General features: G+C 41.5%; 3 protein-coding genes across 3 annotated transcripts; 2 read left to right on the forward strand and 1 right to left on the reverse strand.

Annotated features, from left to right (window-relative positions):
• Positions 1 to 350: 350 nt before the first annotated feature.
• Positions 351 to 4,331, reverse strand: Vha55 (V-type proton ATPase subunit Vha55). Its single transcript, XM_071769292.1, has 4 exons — positions 3,918 to 4,331; positions 2,387 to 2,853; positions 1,594 to 2,259; positions 351 to 1,434 (listed from the first exon to the last, which is right to left on the reverse strand). Exons 1-4 carry the CDS (start codon positions 4,003 to 4,005, stop codon positions 1,168 to 1,170), a joined length of 1,488 nt encoding a protein of 495 aa, XP_071625393.1. The 5' UTR covers positions 4,006 to 4,331; the 3' UTR covers positions 351 to 1,167.
• An 812-nt stretch (positions 4,332 to 5,143) lies between these two features.
• On the forward strand, positions 5,144 to 12,394 carry LOC139807855 (succinyl-CoA:acetate/propanoyl-CoA:succinate CoA transferase). Its single transcript, XM_071769302.1, has 6 exons — positions 5,144 to 5,569; positions 9,750 to 9,902; positions 10,310 to 10,549; positions 10,625 to 11,029; positions 11,110 to 11,376; positions 11,723 to 12,394. The coding sequence occupies exons 1-6, from the start codon at positions 5,371 to 5,373 to the stop codon at positions 11,905 to 11,907; spliced, it is 1,449 nt and encodes a 482-aa protein (XP_071625403.1). The 5' UTR covers positions 5,144 to 5,370; the 3' UTR covers positions 11,908 to 12,394.
• A 28-nt stretch (positions 12,395 to 12,422) lies between these two features.
• LOC139807877 (succinyl-CoA:acetate/propanoyl-CoA:succinate CoA transferase) lies at positions 12,423 to 14,950 on the forward strand. Its single transcript, XM_071769362.1, has 6 exons — positions 12,423 to 12,861; positions 13,193 to 13,345; positions 13,433 to 13,672; positions 13,886 to 14,290; positions 14,381 to 14,647; positions 14,760 to 14,950. Exons 1-6 carry the CDS (start codon positions 12,702 to 12,704, stop codon positions 14,948 to 14,950), a joined length of 1,416 nt encoding a protein of 471 aa, XP_071625463.1. The 5' UTR covers positions 12,423 to 12,701.
• Position 14,951: the final 1 nt, after the last annotated feature.

Genomic DNA, 14,951 nt, shown 5'->3' on the forward strand with positions numbered 1-14,951 from the left:
ACTTTCTATCTTTATCTAACTCTTAAAATTAGAAAAAGATAAAAGGTAAATTAAACCGAGATTAAAGTTAATCTGCGTTGATAGAAATGGACATAAATGAGTCGTATTAAACGAGAATTGTAGCTGCTGTTGAATAAAGACGTTTGTTCTCAATTTGATACCTTCAAACTTTGCTGCAAAAATATGTGAACTTGAAAAAAAAGGATGAAAGTTCAATTTAAAAATGTTAAGTCGTTCACTAATTAGAGATATAAAAAAAGGCAAAAATTTAATATAAGTGGCGTAATTAAAAAAAACTAACATCTAAGAAATTAGAAATAAATAAATAATAATTTAAATAAACGAAGCGCTTCAAAGACAACAAATCTCCTTTAATTCTCTATTTCTAACATATACAGTTTGTCTTTCACAAGACGATACACGATGACGTTTCGCTCGGAACATTCTCTAAAGGTAGGTAACTGTACATATCGTGTTTAAACATCTTTCCGTCGGATTGGCTCAAACGCATAAAGAATCTTATATATGTGAATTTCGCAGTGGAATGTTGGGAACGCAGAAATACAACGCGATTCGTGGATTTCTCTATGCTTTTCGTCTACGTTAATACTGAATAATATATTACACTTTACAATGATTGCTTGGCGTGAGTGAGCGTCGTCGCTCCAAAGCACGAAAGACGCATGCTTCAAATATTGAAACAATATATATGTATGCAGTGTTTATTATTTCCATGATAGAGATAACATATGTAGTCTCGGATCTGCAACTTGCAATTTTTGCAAGGTCTCCCAGAATAAATTGTTTATAATTTTTCAGCTTACTTAACATATCAATATCGTTATTACCCATTTTATACTCTCATTGCACAACATCAAAAAACGATATACGATCCTGTAAGCTTGTAACGTCAACATTTTTTTAATAGCCTGCAACAAAGACGCGTTATTCTTTCTCTTTTGTCCCTTTATTATCCGAAAGCGTATATGCCGTTTTAACTATTCTCTTTAATCATTCTCTTCTCACATTACATCGATCTTTCTTGCAAATACACAAGAACTGGCGTGTTTTTATTCTGATTAATGTCGAAGAGAAGATAAATCGGACTTGTACGCGCAATTCCATTAAAATAAGCTTACGCATAAGACGAGACAAATAAAACGGTGATTAATGACGGGAGTCTCTCGGATAGAATTCCGCGAGGGTGCTGGCTGGGATTCGCTTAAGCATCTCCTTGGGGAAGATTCGCAGAAGCTGCCAGCCAATGTCCAGCGACTCGAAGACCGTGCGGTTCTCGTAGCCGCCCTGCGAGATGAAGTTCTTCTCAAACTTCGACAGGAATTCCAAGTACAGCAGATCGTCCGGCGTCAACGCCTCTTCTCCCACGACGGCTTTCATCGCCTGGACGTCCTTTCCAATGGCGTAACATGCATACTGAAAGATATATTTAGAATTATGAAAATGATTACACAAATATATATTTTTAGAATAACTGTAAAAAAGAAAACTGTGTGCAAAGAAATATCATAATTTTATTTCTGATGGGCTTAAAAACGAGCTTATAAATTTGTTTCTTAATTTATAACGACTCACCAATTGATTGGACACATCGGAGTGATCCTTTCGCGTCATACCCTCGCCGATGGCGGACTTCATGAGACGCGACAGAGACGGCAATACATTCACGGGTGGATAGATCTGCCTGTTGTGCAACTGACGATCGACGTAGATCTGGCCCTCGGTGATATATCCGGTAAGATCGGGAATCGGGTGAGTAATGTCGTCGTTCGGCATAGTGAGAATCGGGATCTGCGTGATGGAACCGTTGCGTCCCTCCACACGGCCGGCGCGCTCGTAAATCGTGGCGAGATCGGTGTACATGTAGCCGGGGAAACCGCGTCTACCCGGTACCTCCTCACGAGCGGCTGAGACCTCGCGCAACGCCTCAGCGTACGAGGACATGTCCGTGAGAATGACCAGCACGTGCTTCTCGCACTGATACGCCAGGAATTCGGCCGCCGTCAGGGCGAGACGAGGTGTGATGATTCTCTCGATCGTCGGATCGTTGGCTAAATTCAGAAACAGGCACACGTTCTCCATAGAGCCATTCTCCTCAAAGTCCTGTTTGAAGAAACGCGCGGTCTCCATGTTGACACCCATGGCCGCGAACACGATGGCGAAATTGTCCTCGTGAGAGTCGAGAACCGATTTGCCAGGCACCTTCACGAGACCTGCTTGACGACAGATCTGCGCGGCAATCTGTAAAAAAAACAAAGTGTGAAATCTCAACCCAGAATATGAAAAGCACAAAATTATTGTCATAGAAAAAATATTTAGTTTAATTTCGGAAGACGTATCAACAGCAAGCAACAAAAAAAGTACATACTTCGTTATGCGGCAGACCGGCAGCGGAGAAGATGGGAATCTTCTGGCCACGGGCGATGGAGTTCATAACGTCGATGGCCGATATTCCGGTTTGAATCATTTCCTCCGGATAGATACGAGACCACGGATTGATAGGCTGTCCCTGAATGTCCAGGTAGTCTTCCGCGAGGATCGGCGGTCCTTTGTCGATCGGTTTTCCCGAACCGTTGAAAACGCGGCCCAACATGTCCTCGGACACCGGGGTCCGCAGAATGTCACCGGTGAATTCGCAGTGAGTGTTTTTCGCGTCGATGCCGGATGTGCCCTCGAAAACCTGGACGACCGCTTTGGAGCCAGAGACCTCCAGAACCTGACCGGAACGTAGGGAGCCATCGGCGAGCTTCAGTTGTACGATTTCAGCGAACTTTGGAAATTTCACCTCGTCCAATATCACCAATGGACCGTTTACTCCAGATACTGTCTTGTAAGCTAGAAAAGAAAACAAAAATTTATTACTACCTAGAACTTGAAACTTGGAATCTAGAACTTAATTTCGCATTTTATTTTTTTCCTAATTATTCTTTTAATCAAAACACAGTTAAAAATATAGAAATCTTGGAAAAAAATTATACTTAAATATATTATACTAACAAATTCTACCATCAAATAATATTAAAAGCATATTTGCACATTTTCTAAAAGTGCTTTTAACTTTATATTCTATTTCAGACACATAAAACTGATAAACAAATCGATACTTGTATAAAATTTATAATAAAAAAATACAATGCAAATGTATCAATCATCTTTTAATTATATTAATCCACTGTAAATCTTGTAGGATCCTTTTAGAGACATAATTGACTGTGGTTACATGGGCCAACCTGTAAAATATTCATTACTAATCTCTATAATTTCCAAAGTCGATATTACATAATATTCATTCGGCATTTGTTCAGCATTTATCTAAAATCCCTAATTATGTTATATCATAATTTCGTGAATATTGACGATGCGGGTTACGCCCATAGGTAAAGAATACCACATGGTATTTAAATACCCGCGGGTATTTAAATACCCGCGAGATAAGAAAAACATCTCGAGAATTATTCTCGCGTGTTCCAAGATGAAAAAGCTATCTTCAAATTTTGCAAAAGTATTAAAAAAAGCGACTGAAAGCGCGCGGCCACGAAGGCCGCTCTCGAGCGAGCACGAGTTGTCGTCCGCAGTCACATGACGCTGACGGCTCGGGAGAGAGAGAGAGAGAGAGAGAGAGATCCTCGGGAATCGACAAGATCCTCGAGAAATCGTCGCTGCGTCCCTGTCTCTCGTCGCGGGTTCGCGAAACCCGGGACGTAAATCTCATCCCCCGGGATCCCCCGTGCGAGAGATCGCCGCAGATACGGAAATTACGGGATTAGGTGGAATCAGCTGACCGCAGGTGTCGGAGGAAGATCGATCAGACGCTACGCCCAATCGCGGATGCCCGGTGTTCCCGAGCGTCCTCCACCACGTCGTCCTCCCCGACGAACGCGGGCGGGCGGGCTACTTACTGAGACGGGGCTGCGCGACGAAGTTCCGGGTTATCGCGAGCACCTGCTCCTTGGCCGCCTGCTGGTCGCTGATGGTCTTGGAATACATCCCGGATGTGGAGAGGCTGCGTTGTCCGCGGTATACGTCTCACGCTCGCGCGTTATCCGTCACTGCTCACTCTCCGGCGAACAGCAGAAGATACTGCCGCTGCATTGACGGAAAGGAAACAGAGAGGGAGAGGGAGAGAGACGGATCGACGCGACGGCAGAAGGGGAAGGGGGGAAGGGAATGAAAGAATACGGGAATTGCGGGAGGAGAGCTCGGGAGCGGCTCTCCCTGGGTCTCGCGCCTCAAAATGAATCGCCTTTCCTCGAAATAAACCGCGAGACACAACGCGAATTAATGCGTCTCGGGCGAGAGAAGAATAGCGGCAGCGGTGGTGGGAGCGATGAGAGAAGGATGGAAGCGAGGCACGTGCAATCACGTGGCTCGGACTGGGTGAATCGTTGAACGTTCCTTTCGAACGTGGGTCGACGATAAGATCGAGCCTCGACGTGACGAGAAGGCGTGCGAAATTATAAGGGGAACGTCGACGTGTTATTTTTCACGAGATCCACGGACGAGGGAGGTCCACGTAATTCCCTTGACGTTCCTCGTTCCTCGTCGTCGAGTGACGAAAGATGGCGGTTTCTTCAAACGGCTGATTGAAATATCTGTGTGAAACGTGAAATAATTTTTGAAAAATATTTCTCGAATAATTTATACGATATAGTTATTTTTATTAATTTGATTTCTTTGTGTAGATCGATTTTTACTTTTTTAAAGTAAATCTTCACTTTAATTTGACCATCGGGCGCTCTTGTTGATCCATTCTACACGAATTACGTGACGACTATCAGGATGCAATCGTTTATAGTTTATAAAGCGACACGATCCATTTCGCCAGACGCGAATTGAAAATTTGTGTAAAACTTTCGAAAAATAGCTCTGAATTTAATTCCCCGAGATATTTGTTTATATTATTCAAATAATCGAACAGGCGCGGCCTTTATCTCAATTGCCGCGACATCAGCCACGAGTGCTCGCGAGAACATGTGACGCCGTATTCACGCGACTCGCGGTACAGCGCTGCGTTCACGTCGCTCGCGATACTACTAACGGCGCTACGTTCACGCGCCTCCCTGGGCTCCCTGCGATCTCGGCTCCCGGCTCCCGGCCGCCATGGGCCGCCAACACTTGACACTTTATCGGAGCGCGCGCGGCAGGGGAGTAGGAGTAGTGGAGTAGTGGTCGTCGCGTTTTTCACGGACGTGTACGGATAGTCGATAGGAGGGGTAAAGGGGTTCTTGCTCAACTGTCGCGAGTCGGAGACGTCGGAGTCGGAGTCGGAGTCAGTCAGTCGAGTTCAGTGCGTTCGCGGGAGCGATATTATACTGGTGACAACTGGTAAAACGACAGTGATCGGACGAAGCGATGGCGGCCCTCAAGCGAATCACCAGCCTGACCCGGGCGCTCGCGACGATGACGTCCGCGTCGCGGCCCTGCCTCCAGCACGCCTCGAGGAAGACCTTCTTCACGTACGTGAACGAGCCGTCGATGCCGATCCCCGGCAAGGAGCCGTGCTGGGTCAAGACCGCCGACGAGGCTATCGAGCAGGCTGAACTCGACTCAGGTAATCGATGACGGTATACCTTCCGTTCCTCGCCGACCTTGATATAAAGGCGCGTCGCGATGATTTCTCGCCGGATTAACCGGACGTCACCAGTCGACCACCACCGGCATCTGGTTGCTCCCTAATGTCGACCTTTTTTTCTATATATTGTAGGTGAGACTGTATAGTAGAAAGGGAGAAAGCGAAAATTGCTTTATACGGCACGGAATGTTGGCGCAGCTAGGTATTCAAATGTGAATCTCGGTGACGTGTGACGACTTAACGAGTTATAGACATCTGCTTACAGGCTTTAGAAATATTTAAGTCCAAAGCTCGTCTGCGTATCGATTCTCTGGGACTTGTTACAAAATATTGATGATTATCCGGTATTTACGCTATATGATACCACCTATTTTTTCCACCGCTTCGATAGAATTTATTTTTGCAATGTCAAACCTGTTTATATTGTTTGTTCATATTGTTCTTCCTGAATATTCAAGAGCGAGATTCAGCCTTGTATTTCTAGACCGACTGGACGATGTAGGATTATCGAAATGCATGGCAGTTGAGTGTCAAATTGCAAGAGCGACTCATTATATATATTGGACTTCCGTTTTAAGAAGCCCCTTATCGTCCTTGCGATTGGTTTAAACGTGGGCAACGTGTGCAGCGAGATTACGCCGTAATGCACTGCAAAGTTTACGTTACTTTGAACTTTGCAAAAATATTTGTGTTAAGTTGTTTGTACAGATCCAGTCGAGGATCCAGTTGTAAATCCCAGTTATAAATCGAGCAAACATTATGGTTTTAAGAATTCTTTTTAAGAATAATTTTCAGAAAAAAACTAGTCGTATGAGACCATATGAGTCGTATTTTAAATGATTCGCAATTATATTTTGTATTTTTAAATTTTTATGAAACACGCATCTAGATATTTTAATCTCGAGACATGAACAATCAGATAAATTATCGGATCGTACCGCGATATTTGCACGAGTGTATTCGACATACATTTGTAATCTCCTCGCGAAATTTGGCCGCTCGATACGTCGGACGTATTTGCGTTCGGCCAAATTTCGCGCCGCGTCGTCAGGTCCCCACACTCCCCACTCGTGAGATAATCAATTGCCAGTGCCGACTCGAGATATACTTGGTACGTCACCTTGGATTCGTGGCATTATTTTCGGCACGACCTTCGCCTAGACAATATTTTACGGATACGCGCGCCCATGACCGAACGCAATTTATTTGTTTTTTCATCATTATTATGCTTCGTTCGATATTTTTACACGTATATGCTTTTTGAGTTTTCTTGTGTTTAGACAAGATTAACGCGCTTCGCGAATTAAGATTAATATTCATTGTGTCTATTTGTGCCGTATGCAAATCAGCATTCGATAACAGTTAAGGAAAAAAAGATTATTTTCTAAGTGCACGCGTGTCTAAGTGCAGAAAAGACTTCAGAGTCATGTTTTTATTTTATTTTTTTGATGATACAAATGTTTAAAGACATAGATTGATAGTTTAAATAAATAAATTTGTATAGAGATCTTAAAATTATCCTGAATATTTAATTTAAAAAAAATTTAAGTCATACAGAAAGATGGAGAATGGTTATCTAAATACTTCTAATATATAACTGACGAGACTAATTTATATATTAATAGACATATTAATAGTCAAATTCATTCATGCTTCGTGTATCATCAAAATCGGAGCAAAATATTGCTATGATACAGTGCTATAGTACGCTGCTTGATACAGTGTGCTCATGCAAATTGTTTGAGCGTTCGATAAAATCGATTCGATACGGACAGTGCGTATGTAATTAAGGGCCAAAGCACATATGACAGTCGTAGTCGTGGACTAGGTGGACGTAAGTAACGTACAAGCTTTGGCGTATCCTGATCTGTCAGGTCGGGGTACTACGACCGTCGTATATCGCTACACCGTGTTATGCGCTTTGGCCCTTACGTATCAGCTGATAAAGGAAACTGACAGTCGACCGATGTTAAGCAGCTGCAAAAATCCTTCGCTGCCGTTACTAATAACTTGATTAAGAATATACTTGCTCGCATAAAGCATTAAGAAACTAATCTTATTCTTTAGTTTTTTCATATAATTCGTAATTTATTTATACATATATCTAATTTGTATATACGTGTAAGAAGACCCGTACAAATATTATGGACAAATAATATTAATATATTAATGTGAGCCACGCAAAGCTACTTCCAGACTCTTACGGCACTACCGGTTTTTTTTATCGTTACGCTGCACGATCTAAAATGATATCATTCTGTCGTAAAGCGTCCTTGGCACTCTCAGTGCCGTATAATCCATCCTTGTTATAAGAATGTGAAGTTCTTTAAAAAACGACACGAGTCTTTAAATTTTGGTAATTTACAAATTATTTTTATAGATTTTTTTATATGATGCACTTTTCGTTTTTTAATCCATTGGAAAAAATTCATCTGACAGCTGTTTAGATGATAAGAAGAGCGGATTTCCACCGTCAACATTGACCTCGACACGCATACGCAAATATGCAGATACGCGTTTTATGTATATATACGTAAATGTCAAAGTCTAACTCTCGCTTAAATATAGCCCGCCACTGCCAACCAAAGTTTCGCTTACTTAGCGTTTTGTCACAATAAACCAGATTATTTCGAATGGATATATCCCCGATGTGCGTAAAACATTTATCCGACTCTTTTCCTGCGCGATGACGCTTCATGTAAAGGAGTGCACTTTAGACGCATTTATTTATTTGCAGTTTCAAATCTACTCCAGTACCGGTATCTCGAATCTTTGAAATTGTCGGCGATCCCTTTGAATAAAAAGATTAGTCCGTCAGTATTTAAAATTGTATGAGACAAAATGGGAGATAAAGTCTCATATCACGTAACATATTGCAGGTGTGCACATTGCGTTTCGATAAGATTCGAGACAAAAGTATCTTTTATTGTGAAAATTAAAAGTTTTTGCTTACAATAATCTTTGCATTATTGTGTATCTTCGGGGTTTAAAACTGTCTTAATATATTGAATAAGTGGTTCGTATTTTTTAACGTGTCGAATAATATAATGCAAGAATTTATATATATATATATATATTGGGCTTGATAAGAATTCCCATAAGATACGCGCGATAAGAATATCTGCCGAACTTTTGTCTGTTATCAACGACGTCGATTTGGTAATAGACATTATTTTCTCGCTGTAGATAACGTTTCGTAATATTGGAATTACGTGTGGAACGTCAGTTATCCTACAGGTTGGATAAATGCTCTGCGAAAATTGTTACTAATATTCCACCTCGGGCATTAGTAGGCATTAGATAAAAAAAATCGGCAATAATGCCCAGAAATTGTGCATTAGTATAGGCATTGGCATTGCAGCCAATTTAATTTTTACTTTGATTTAATAACATAAACAAACGAAATAAATATCTAATACTTAAGATTTACTGGCAGTATTTACTATAGATATCACGATAAAATGTGTAAACATTAGACCACACGTGCCATAATCTACTGCAGTGTATTGACGCGGGATCCAAAGTACAAAAGTCTTCGAATGTTAGCTTTCTATCAGCGCAGCGTAAAATAACTTTTTCTCTGTTAACCTTTGTAATTGAATGTGATTACATGCAGCAATAACACGTTCGACAGTAATACGATAATATTATGAGGAAGGTTGATTCTCAATCGTCATATGATTCACTGCAAAAATGCGCCGATAAGTTCTTATTACTGGTACAAATTACATTACGATTAAAACCATATGTAACAAAAATTAGTTTTATAAGTGCAAATCATATCTATCTGTCGATATTAGATTTTTATTAAAGTCTAAGATAACGTTAAAGTATGAGATTGAAAAATGACGACATCGTCACGGTGATGTAAACGTTATTTTAGGATGCGGAAAGATGCGTTTAAATACCATAGCATTTAAATACCATTATTACTTATTACCAAATTGATTATTAACTTAATTACGTGTACTATTTCGGCTTCTGCTTGAGACTATGTTTTAAGACCAATTAACTTTACTCGATGCGCAGTTTGCTGGAAAAAAATGTATACGCAAAAATATTAGGCACAAAGATCCAATCCGATCGTATAGCGCATATTTCTATCACTTGTGTTATTCACGGTCAAGTTCACTTATTATTCTTTCTCTTTTATTTGCAGATCAGGTGGTGTACGTCCAGGGCGCAGCGGCGACACCCGTTGAATTGTTGAGAGCGATGACCGACTATGGAGTACGCTGCGATGTCAGAAATGTTCGTTTATATCATATGCATCTCGAGGGGTCGGCCCCGTTCGCTAAGCCAGAAAACGCAAGTACGTTATATTTGTGTGCATACGTAATCTCCTATGCTGTCTTTGTTAAATATCTCAATAACAACTCGTCATTTAGCGTCATTTTTCTGCGCCGCACAGTTGGCTTCACATGTCTAACTTTTGTCTCTTTTAATTGCGTTTTGCATAAATTTTCGTTTAAAACTTTAATTTCTTTTAAACATTAATTGCAAGTATATTTTATTTTAGACACTTATTTTCTAGAGAGATAAATCTTAAGACTTTATTAAAATTTAATCCAAGAAATTTACGAAAAGGAATAACATTAGATTTTTGCTCGAGAAAATGTACTCTATGTTGATTAGAAAATTTTAGAAACAAAATCTTTCTACTGACAATGATCTTATTTATATGAATAATTCTTATGTGATGCGTTTATGTATGTTTAGAGCACTTCAGATCTGTCAGCTTGTTCATCGGCGGCAACGTGCGACCCGCGGTGAACGCGGGCACCGCCGACTGCATACCCATTTTTCTGCACGAGATCCCGCGTCTCTTTAAAGAAGGCTATCTAAAGCCCGACATCGCGCTCATCCATGTGTCTCCACCGGATGACAAGGGTTACTGCTCCTTCGGCACCAGCGTAGATTGTGCCCGGTCTGCCGTGAGTCATTCCAAACATGTCGTAGGTAAATCTCGGAAAATCTCGCACAATCACTCTCTTCTTGATGGATAGAATTTAAAGGAAACCTAAATTTTCGCAGCCTTAGTCAATAAGTACATGCCTAGGACCTTCGGCGACGCTCTCATCCACGAAAGCCACTTGGATTTCGCCGTGGAACACGACGAACCACTGCCGGTTCATCCGGTGAAGGCGCCCTCCAAGGCCGAGCAACTGATCGGCAAGCACATCGCTGAAAATCTGGTGGTGGACGGCGCCACGTTGCAGCTGGGTATCGGCAGTATACCCGACGCCGTGCTGTCGCTGCTGAGTAATCACAAGGATCTGGGTATTCACAGCGAGATGTTCAGCGACGGCGTGGTGGATCTTGTGAACAAGGGCTGCATCACGAATAATCAGAAAACGATGCACCGGGGCCGAATTGTCGGCTCGTTCTGCGTGGGCTCGGAGAAGCTCTACGATTTTATGGACAACAATCCTTTCATAGGTCAGTTCGTCTTTCATTTAGGATTATTGCTAGTTGACAAATATTGAAATGGCTTATTTAACGGTTTTCATCTCTTACAGAGATGCTGGTGGTAGATTACGTCAATGACCCTAGAATAGTCGCCAAGCAACCGAAGATGACGGCTATCAATTCGTGTATTGAGGTGGACATCACCGGTCAGATCTGTTCAGACAGTATTGGAACGAGAATGTACTCCGGTTTCGGAGGGCAGCTAGATTTTATCACAGGCGCCGCGATGAGTGAAGATCGACAAGGAAAGCCGATCATAGCACTTCAATCAGTCACCGCTAAGGGCCATAGCAAAATACAGCCGGTACTAACATCGGGTAAGTAGATAGAACTGTCGAAATAATCTTTGTTTTTCATGAATTTGGTACAATATGAAATTACTTATATATCTTTAAATGAAAAAGGCAGGATACTATTTTAACTTTTAAACTCAATATATTATCTTAAAAAATATTCAAGAGAGAGAGAGAGAGAGAGAGATTTTTATTTAGATTTATAAAATTTATATATAATTTGGAGAAAATTATAAAACGTACTCTTATTTCTTCAATTAAAACGTGGATTTATTTTTAATCCGATTTTTGAATAATGAACTTCCGTGTTAATTTCAATACGTTGCAAATATGAATCGTAATCAATCGTTTCGTTATGTTGTGTTAACAGGTGCTGGAGTAGTCACTAACAGAGCAGTGGTGCGATACGTCGTGACGGAACAGGGAATCGCCAGCCTGTTCGGCAAGAGTCTTCAACAACGTGCGTACGCATTGATCCAGGTGGCTCATCCCGATCACAGAGAAGCGCTCGAGAAATCGGCGTTCGAACGCCTAAAAGTGATGCCTGCCCCATAAGCTGAAAAACATCATATTTAATAGCATTTTACAATCATCCGCGTGCTTCAGTCACGCACAACGGCCAACCATCAAAGTGAAGCGAAGTCTTCTTGTACGATATTGTACATGTTCTCTTACTGGAAGACAATTCGCCGGCCTTCTAGAATAAGGGAAAGAGGGGGGGGAGAGAAGCATGAACTAGACCGAAAATTTAGTGCGTAAATTATATCATTATGTATGTAAAGAGTCTGTATTGTGAAATCGCACTCGTTTCCATATACATAGATGTTAATTTAAGCCACGTGTATTTTATATCGCGAGAAGAAACGTGTTCGTGCCTTGGAACACGAAACAGAAAATGGCGCAACTCTACGCCGTTCTTAGATGTAAACATTTTTTATATTAAATTGCCAACGTTCCTTTATATAATTTTTCGTGTTACCATTGTAATAACAAAGTTGAAATAGTAGTACGCAAAAAGAAATATAAAAGATGAGAACGCTGATATTGTCAATACTTTATTGTATCTCTCCTATACGTTTACATAATCGTTTACAAAATACGCGAAATTCACATCGATAGTTCGTCCGCGGATTGTGAACGCTGTCGAAAAATCGAATGCTGCCAAATCAGATGTTCAAATAGCGATTTGTAGAAATGACAACGGGTTCGCTTCGCTAGACATATGTGGCCAGCGAGATCTTTTAGAATATTTTAGATTATGTATCGTGTAAATTTTCATATTAACGTTGCTATTGCCGTGTTGTCAACGAGAGCTTGTGGATTTGAATCGGTTTCGAAGCGATGAGACGATGTTCCGAAACCTAAGATTGACGTTCGGAAAAATTAGACACGCGAAACCTTTCCAATTATGTGGACGATACATCCAAAGCTTGAGGGAACCTGCTCAACCTTTAAAACGGTGTCCAAAATGGGTTTGCGTGGAAGATGCAGTGAAGCTCATAAATTCAGGTATTTATAGTCGCATTACATTTTAGTAGACCGATTTAGATTATATTTTCCGTATAGGAAAGAATTATTCTTTTCCATAAACGTTTTTAATCGAATAAAATTAACAATTTGTTTAGAAAATTAAGGCTCATTGAATTCTAGTTTATAATATACTTCTAATTTAACATGGTTGTCCTAATTTTTAAATTCTAATGTATGAATAAAGAATACACAATAGCCTAAGGGCTAAACTCTTTCTTTTTAATACATAATGTAGAGAACATAAATTGTATTATTACAAATGTTGCTGTAAAACAGATGGTTCTCGTAAATGAATTAATTTCTTTTCCAGAGCATTTAGTTTTCATACAAGGTGGTGCGGCCACGCCGATGGAATTGGTACGCGCCATGACCGAGCACGGAGTGTGCAATAATTTGCGTGGGGTCAGATTAGTACACATGAGTCTCGAGGGGGATACGCCGTTCGCCAATCCGGAGTTTGAGAGTACGGTATTTGCGATGTTTAATCCCCAACGATAACACGATGCCTGATAATTGAGAAATAAGTAACAAGTCTGCGACGATATTCAAGAGCACTTCAGGTCTATCAGTCTGTACGTGGGCGCTTCTCTGAGGGAGGCAGTGAACGAGGGACGGGCGGACTGCATCCCGGTGTTCTTGCACGAGACGCCGAGGTTGTTCTTTGAGAAAAAGATCGTGCCGGACATTGCGCTAATCCACGTGAGCATGCCGGACGCGCGTGGATTCTGCTCGCTCGGCGTCAGCGCCGATTGCACCCGTGCCGCAATATGCACTGCCAAAGTCCTCATCGGTCCGTCCCGAATTAATAATAATAATATTGATAACACTGATAATAACAATCATAATAATTGTAACAAGACAAAACTATCTTAATCTATATATGTTGAGATTAGGAAACTTGGAAGGCGTTAATTAATTATCAATATTATTATAATGTTTTTTGCTACGATATTAATATCTTCAAATAATATTAACATCATTAAAAAGGTGTTCTCTTTTTCAGCGCAAGTAAATGAACACATGCCGAGATCATTCGGCGACACGCTGATCCATTCGAGTCATTTTGACTGGGCGGTGAGATACGACTGTCCTCTGCCCTGCGTCGCTTGTCCACCGCCAAACGATCTCGAGCAAGAGATTGGTAAGATCATCGCGCAACGGCTGGTCGAGGATGGAGCGACACTGCAGCTTGGTATCGGCTGCATCCCCGACGCGGTGCTCTGCGCCCTAGTAAATCACAAAGACCTGGGTATACATTCTGAAATCATTTGCGACGCGATGGTCGACCTGGTGCTTCACGGTAACATCACGAACAAGTGGAAGACCAGGCACAGAGGACGCATAGTGAGCTCTTTCGGCATCGGCACGAAAAGATTGTACGATTTCCTGCACAACAATCCGGTCGTTGGTAATTATGAGCAATTGGATTACTTCGACGGTTTTGGAAAAAAAAGGATATTCTCGCGTTATCTTACAATTGCAATTATCGCCACGCCAGAGATGCTAGCGATCAATTACGTAAACGATCCCCGAGTGATCTCGATGCAGCCGAGGATGACGGCCATCAACTCTTGCATCGAGATGGACCTCACTGGCCAGGTGTGCTCGGACAGTTTAGGCTGTAAGATATATTCCGGTTTCGGCGGCCAGCTGGATTTTCTTCGAGGCGCGGCGATCAGTCAGGACGGTCGTGGGAAAGCCATCATCGCGTTTCCCTCAGTCACCAGCCAAGGGGAGAGCAAAATACAACCGGTGCTGAAACTCGGTACGAAGGGGAGATCAGATTCGGCGAACGAATGCTGCGAGATAAATATTTTTATTATTAAATTAATTATTTAATGAATCTAATACGATATCGACGTGTTTTTTTTTTACAGGGGCCGGAGTAGTGGTAACAAAAGCTCACGCGCATTACATAGTCACGGAACACGGAGTGGCGGATCTTTTTGGTAAAACCTTACGACAAAGGGCGAATGCACTGATCCAAATTGCGCATCCCGATCACAGAGAATGCCTCGAAAAGGCCGCATTCGAACGCTTGAAATCTAACCCGACGAAATATCTGTAAT

This window comes from Temnothorax longispinosus, chromosome 2 (assembly GCF_030848805.1).
Source record: "Temnothorax longispinosus isolate EJ_2023e chromosome 2, Tlon_JGU_v1, whole genome shotgun sequence".
Classification (NCBI taxonomy): domain Eukaryota; kingdom Metazoa; phylum Arthropoda; class Insecta; order Hymenoptera; family Formicidae; genus Temnothorax; species Temnothorax longispinosus.

What these genes read in the sequence shown, in the direction of transcription:
- Vha55 (XM_071769292.1), bottom strand. Translation starts at nt 4,005, where the DNA reads ATGTATTCCAAGACCATCAGCGACCAGCAGGCGGCCAAGGAGCAGGTG. An exon ending in CGTCGCGCAGCCCCGTCTCA is followed by an intron (nt 2,854 to 3,917) that starts GTAAGTAGCCCG and finishes TTTCTTTTCTAG; the next exon opens with CTTACAAGACAGTATCTGGA. An exon ending in CCGGTCTGCCGCATAACGAA is followed by an intron (nt 2,260 to 2,386) that starts GTATGTACTTTT and finishes TTTTTTTTACAG; the next exon opens with ATTGCCGCGCAGATCTGTCG.
- LOC139807855 (XM_071769302.1), top strand. Translation starts at nt 5,371, where the DNA reads ATGGCGGCCCTCAAGCGAATCACCAGCCTGACCCGGGCGCTCGCGACG. An exon ending in CGCTAAGCCAGAAAACGCAA is followed by an intron (nt 9,903 to 10,309) that starts GTACGTTATATT and finishes ATGTATGTTTAG; the next exon opens with AGCACTTCAGATCTGTCAGC. An exon ending in GGACAACAATCCTTTCATAG is followed by an intron (nt 11,030 to 11,109) that starts GTCAGTTCGTCT and finishes CATCTCTTACAG; the next exon opens with AGATGCTGGTGGTAGATTAC.
- LOC139807877 (XM_071769362.1), top strand. Translation starts at nt 12,702, where the DNA reads ATGTTCCGAAACCTAAGATTGACGTTCGGAAAAATTAGACACGCGAAA. An exon ending in CGCCAATCCGGAGTTTGAGA is followed by an intron (nt 13,346 to 13,432) that starts GTACGGTATTTG and finishes ACGATATTCAAG; the next exon opens with AGCACTTCAGGTCTATCAGT. An exon ending in CACTGCCAAAGTCCTCATCG is followed by an intron (nt 13,673 to 13,885) that starts GTCCGTCCCGAA and finishes TCTCTTTTTCAG; the next exon opens with CGCAAGTAAATGAACACATG.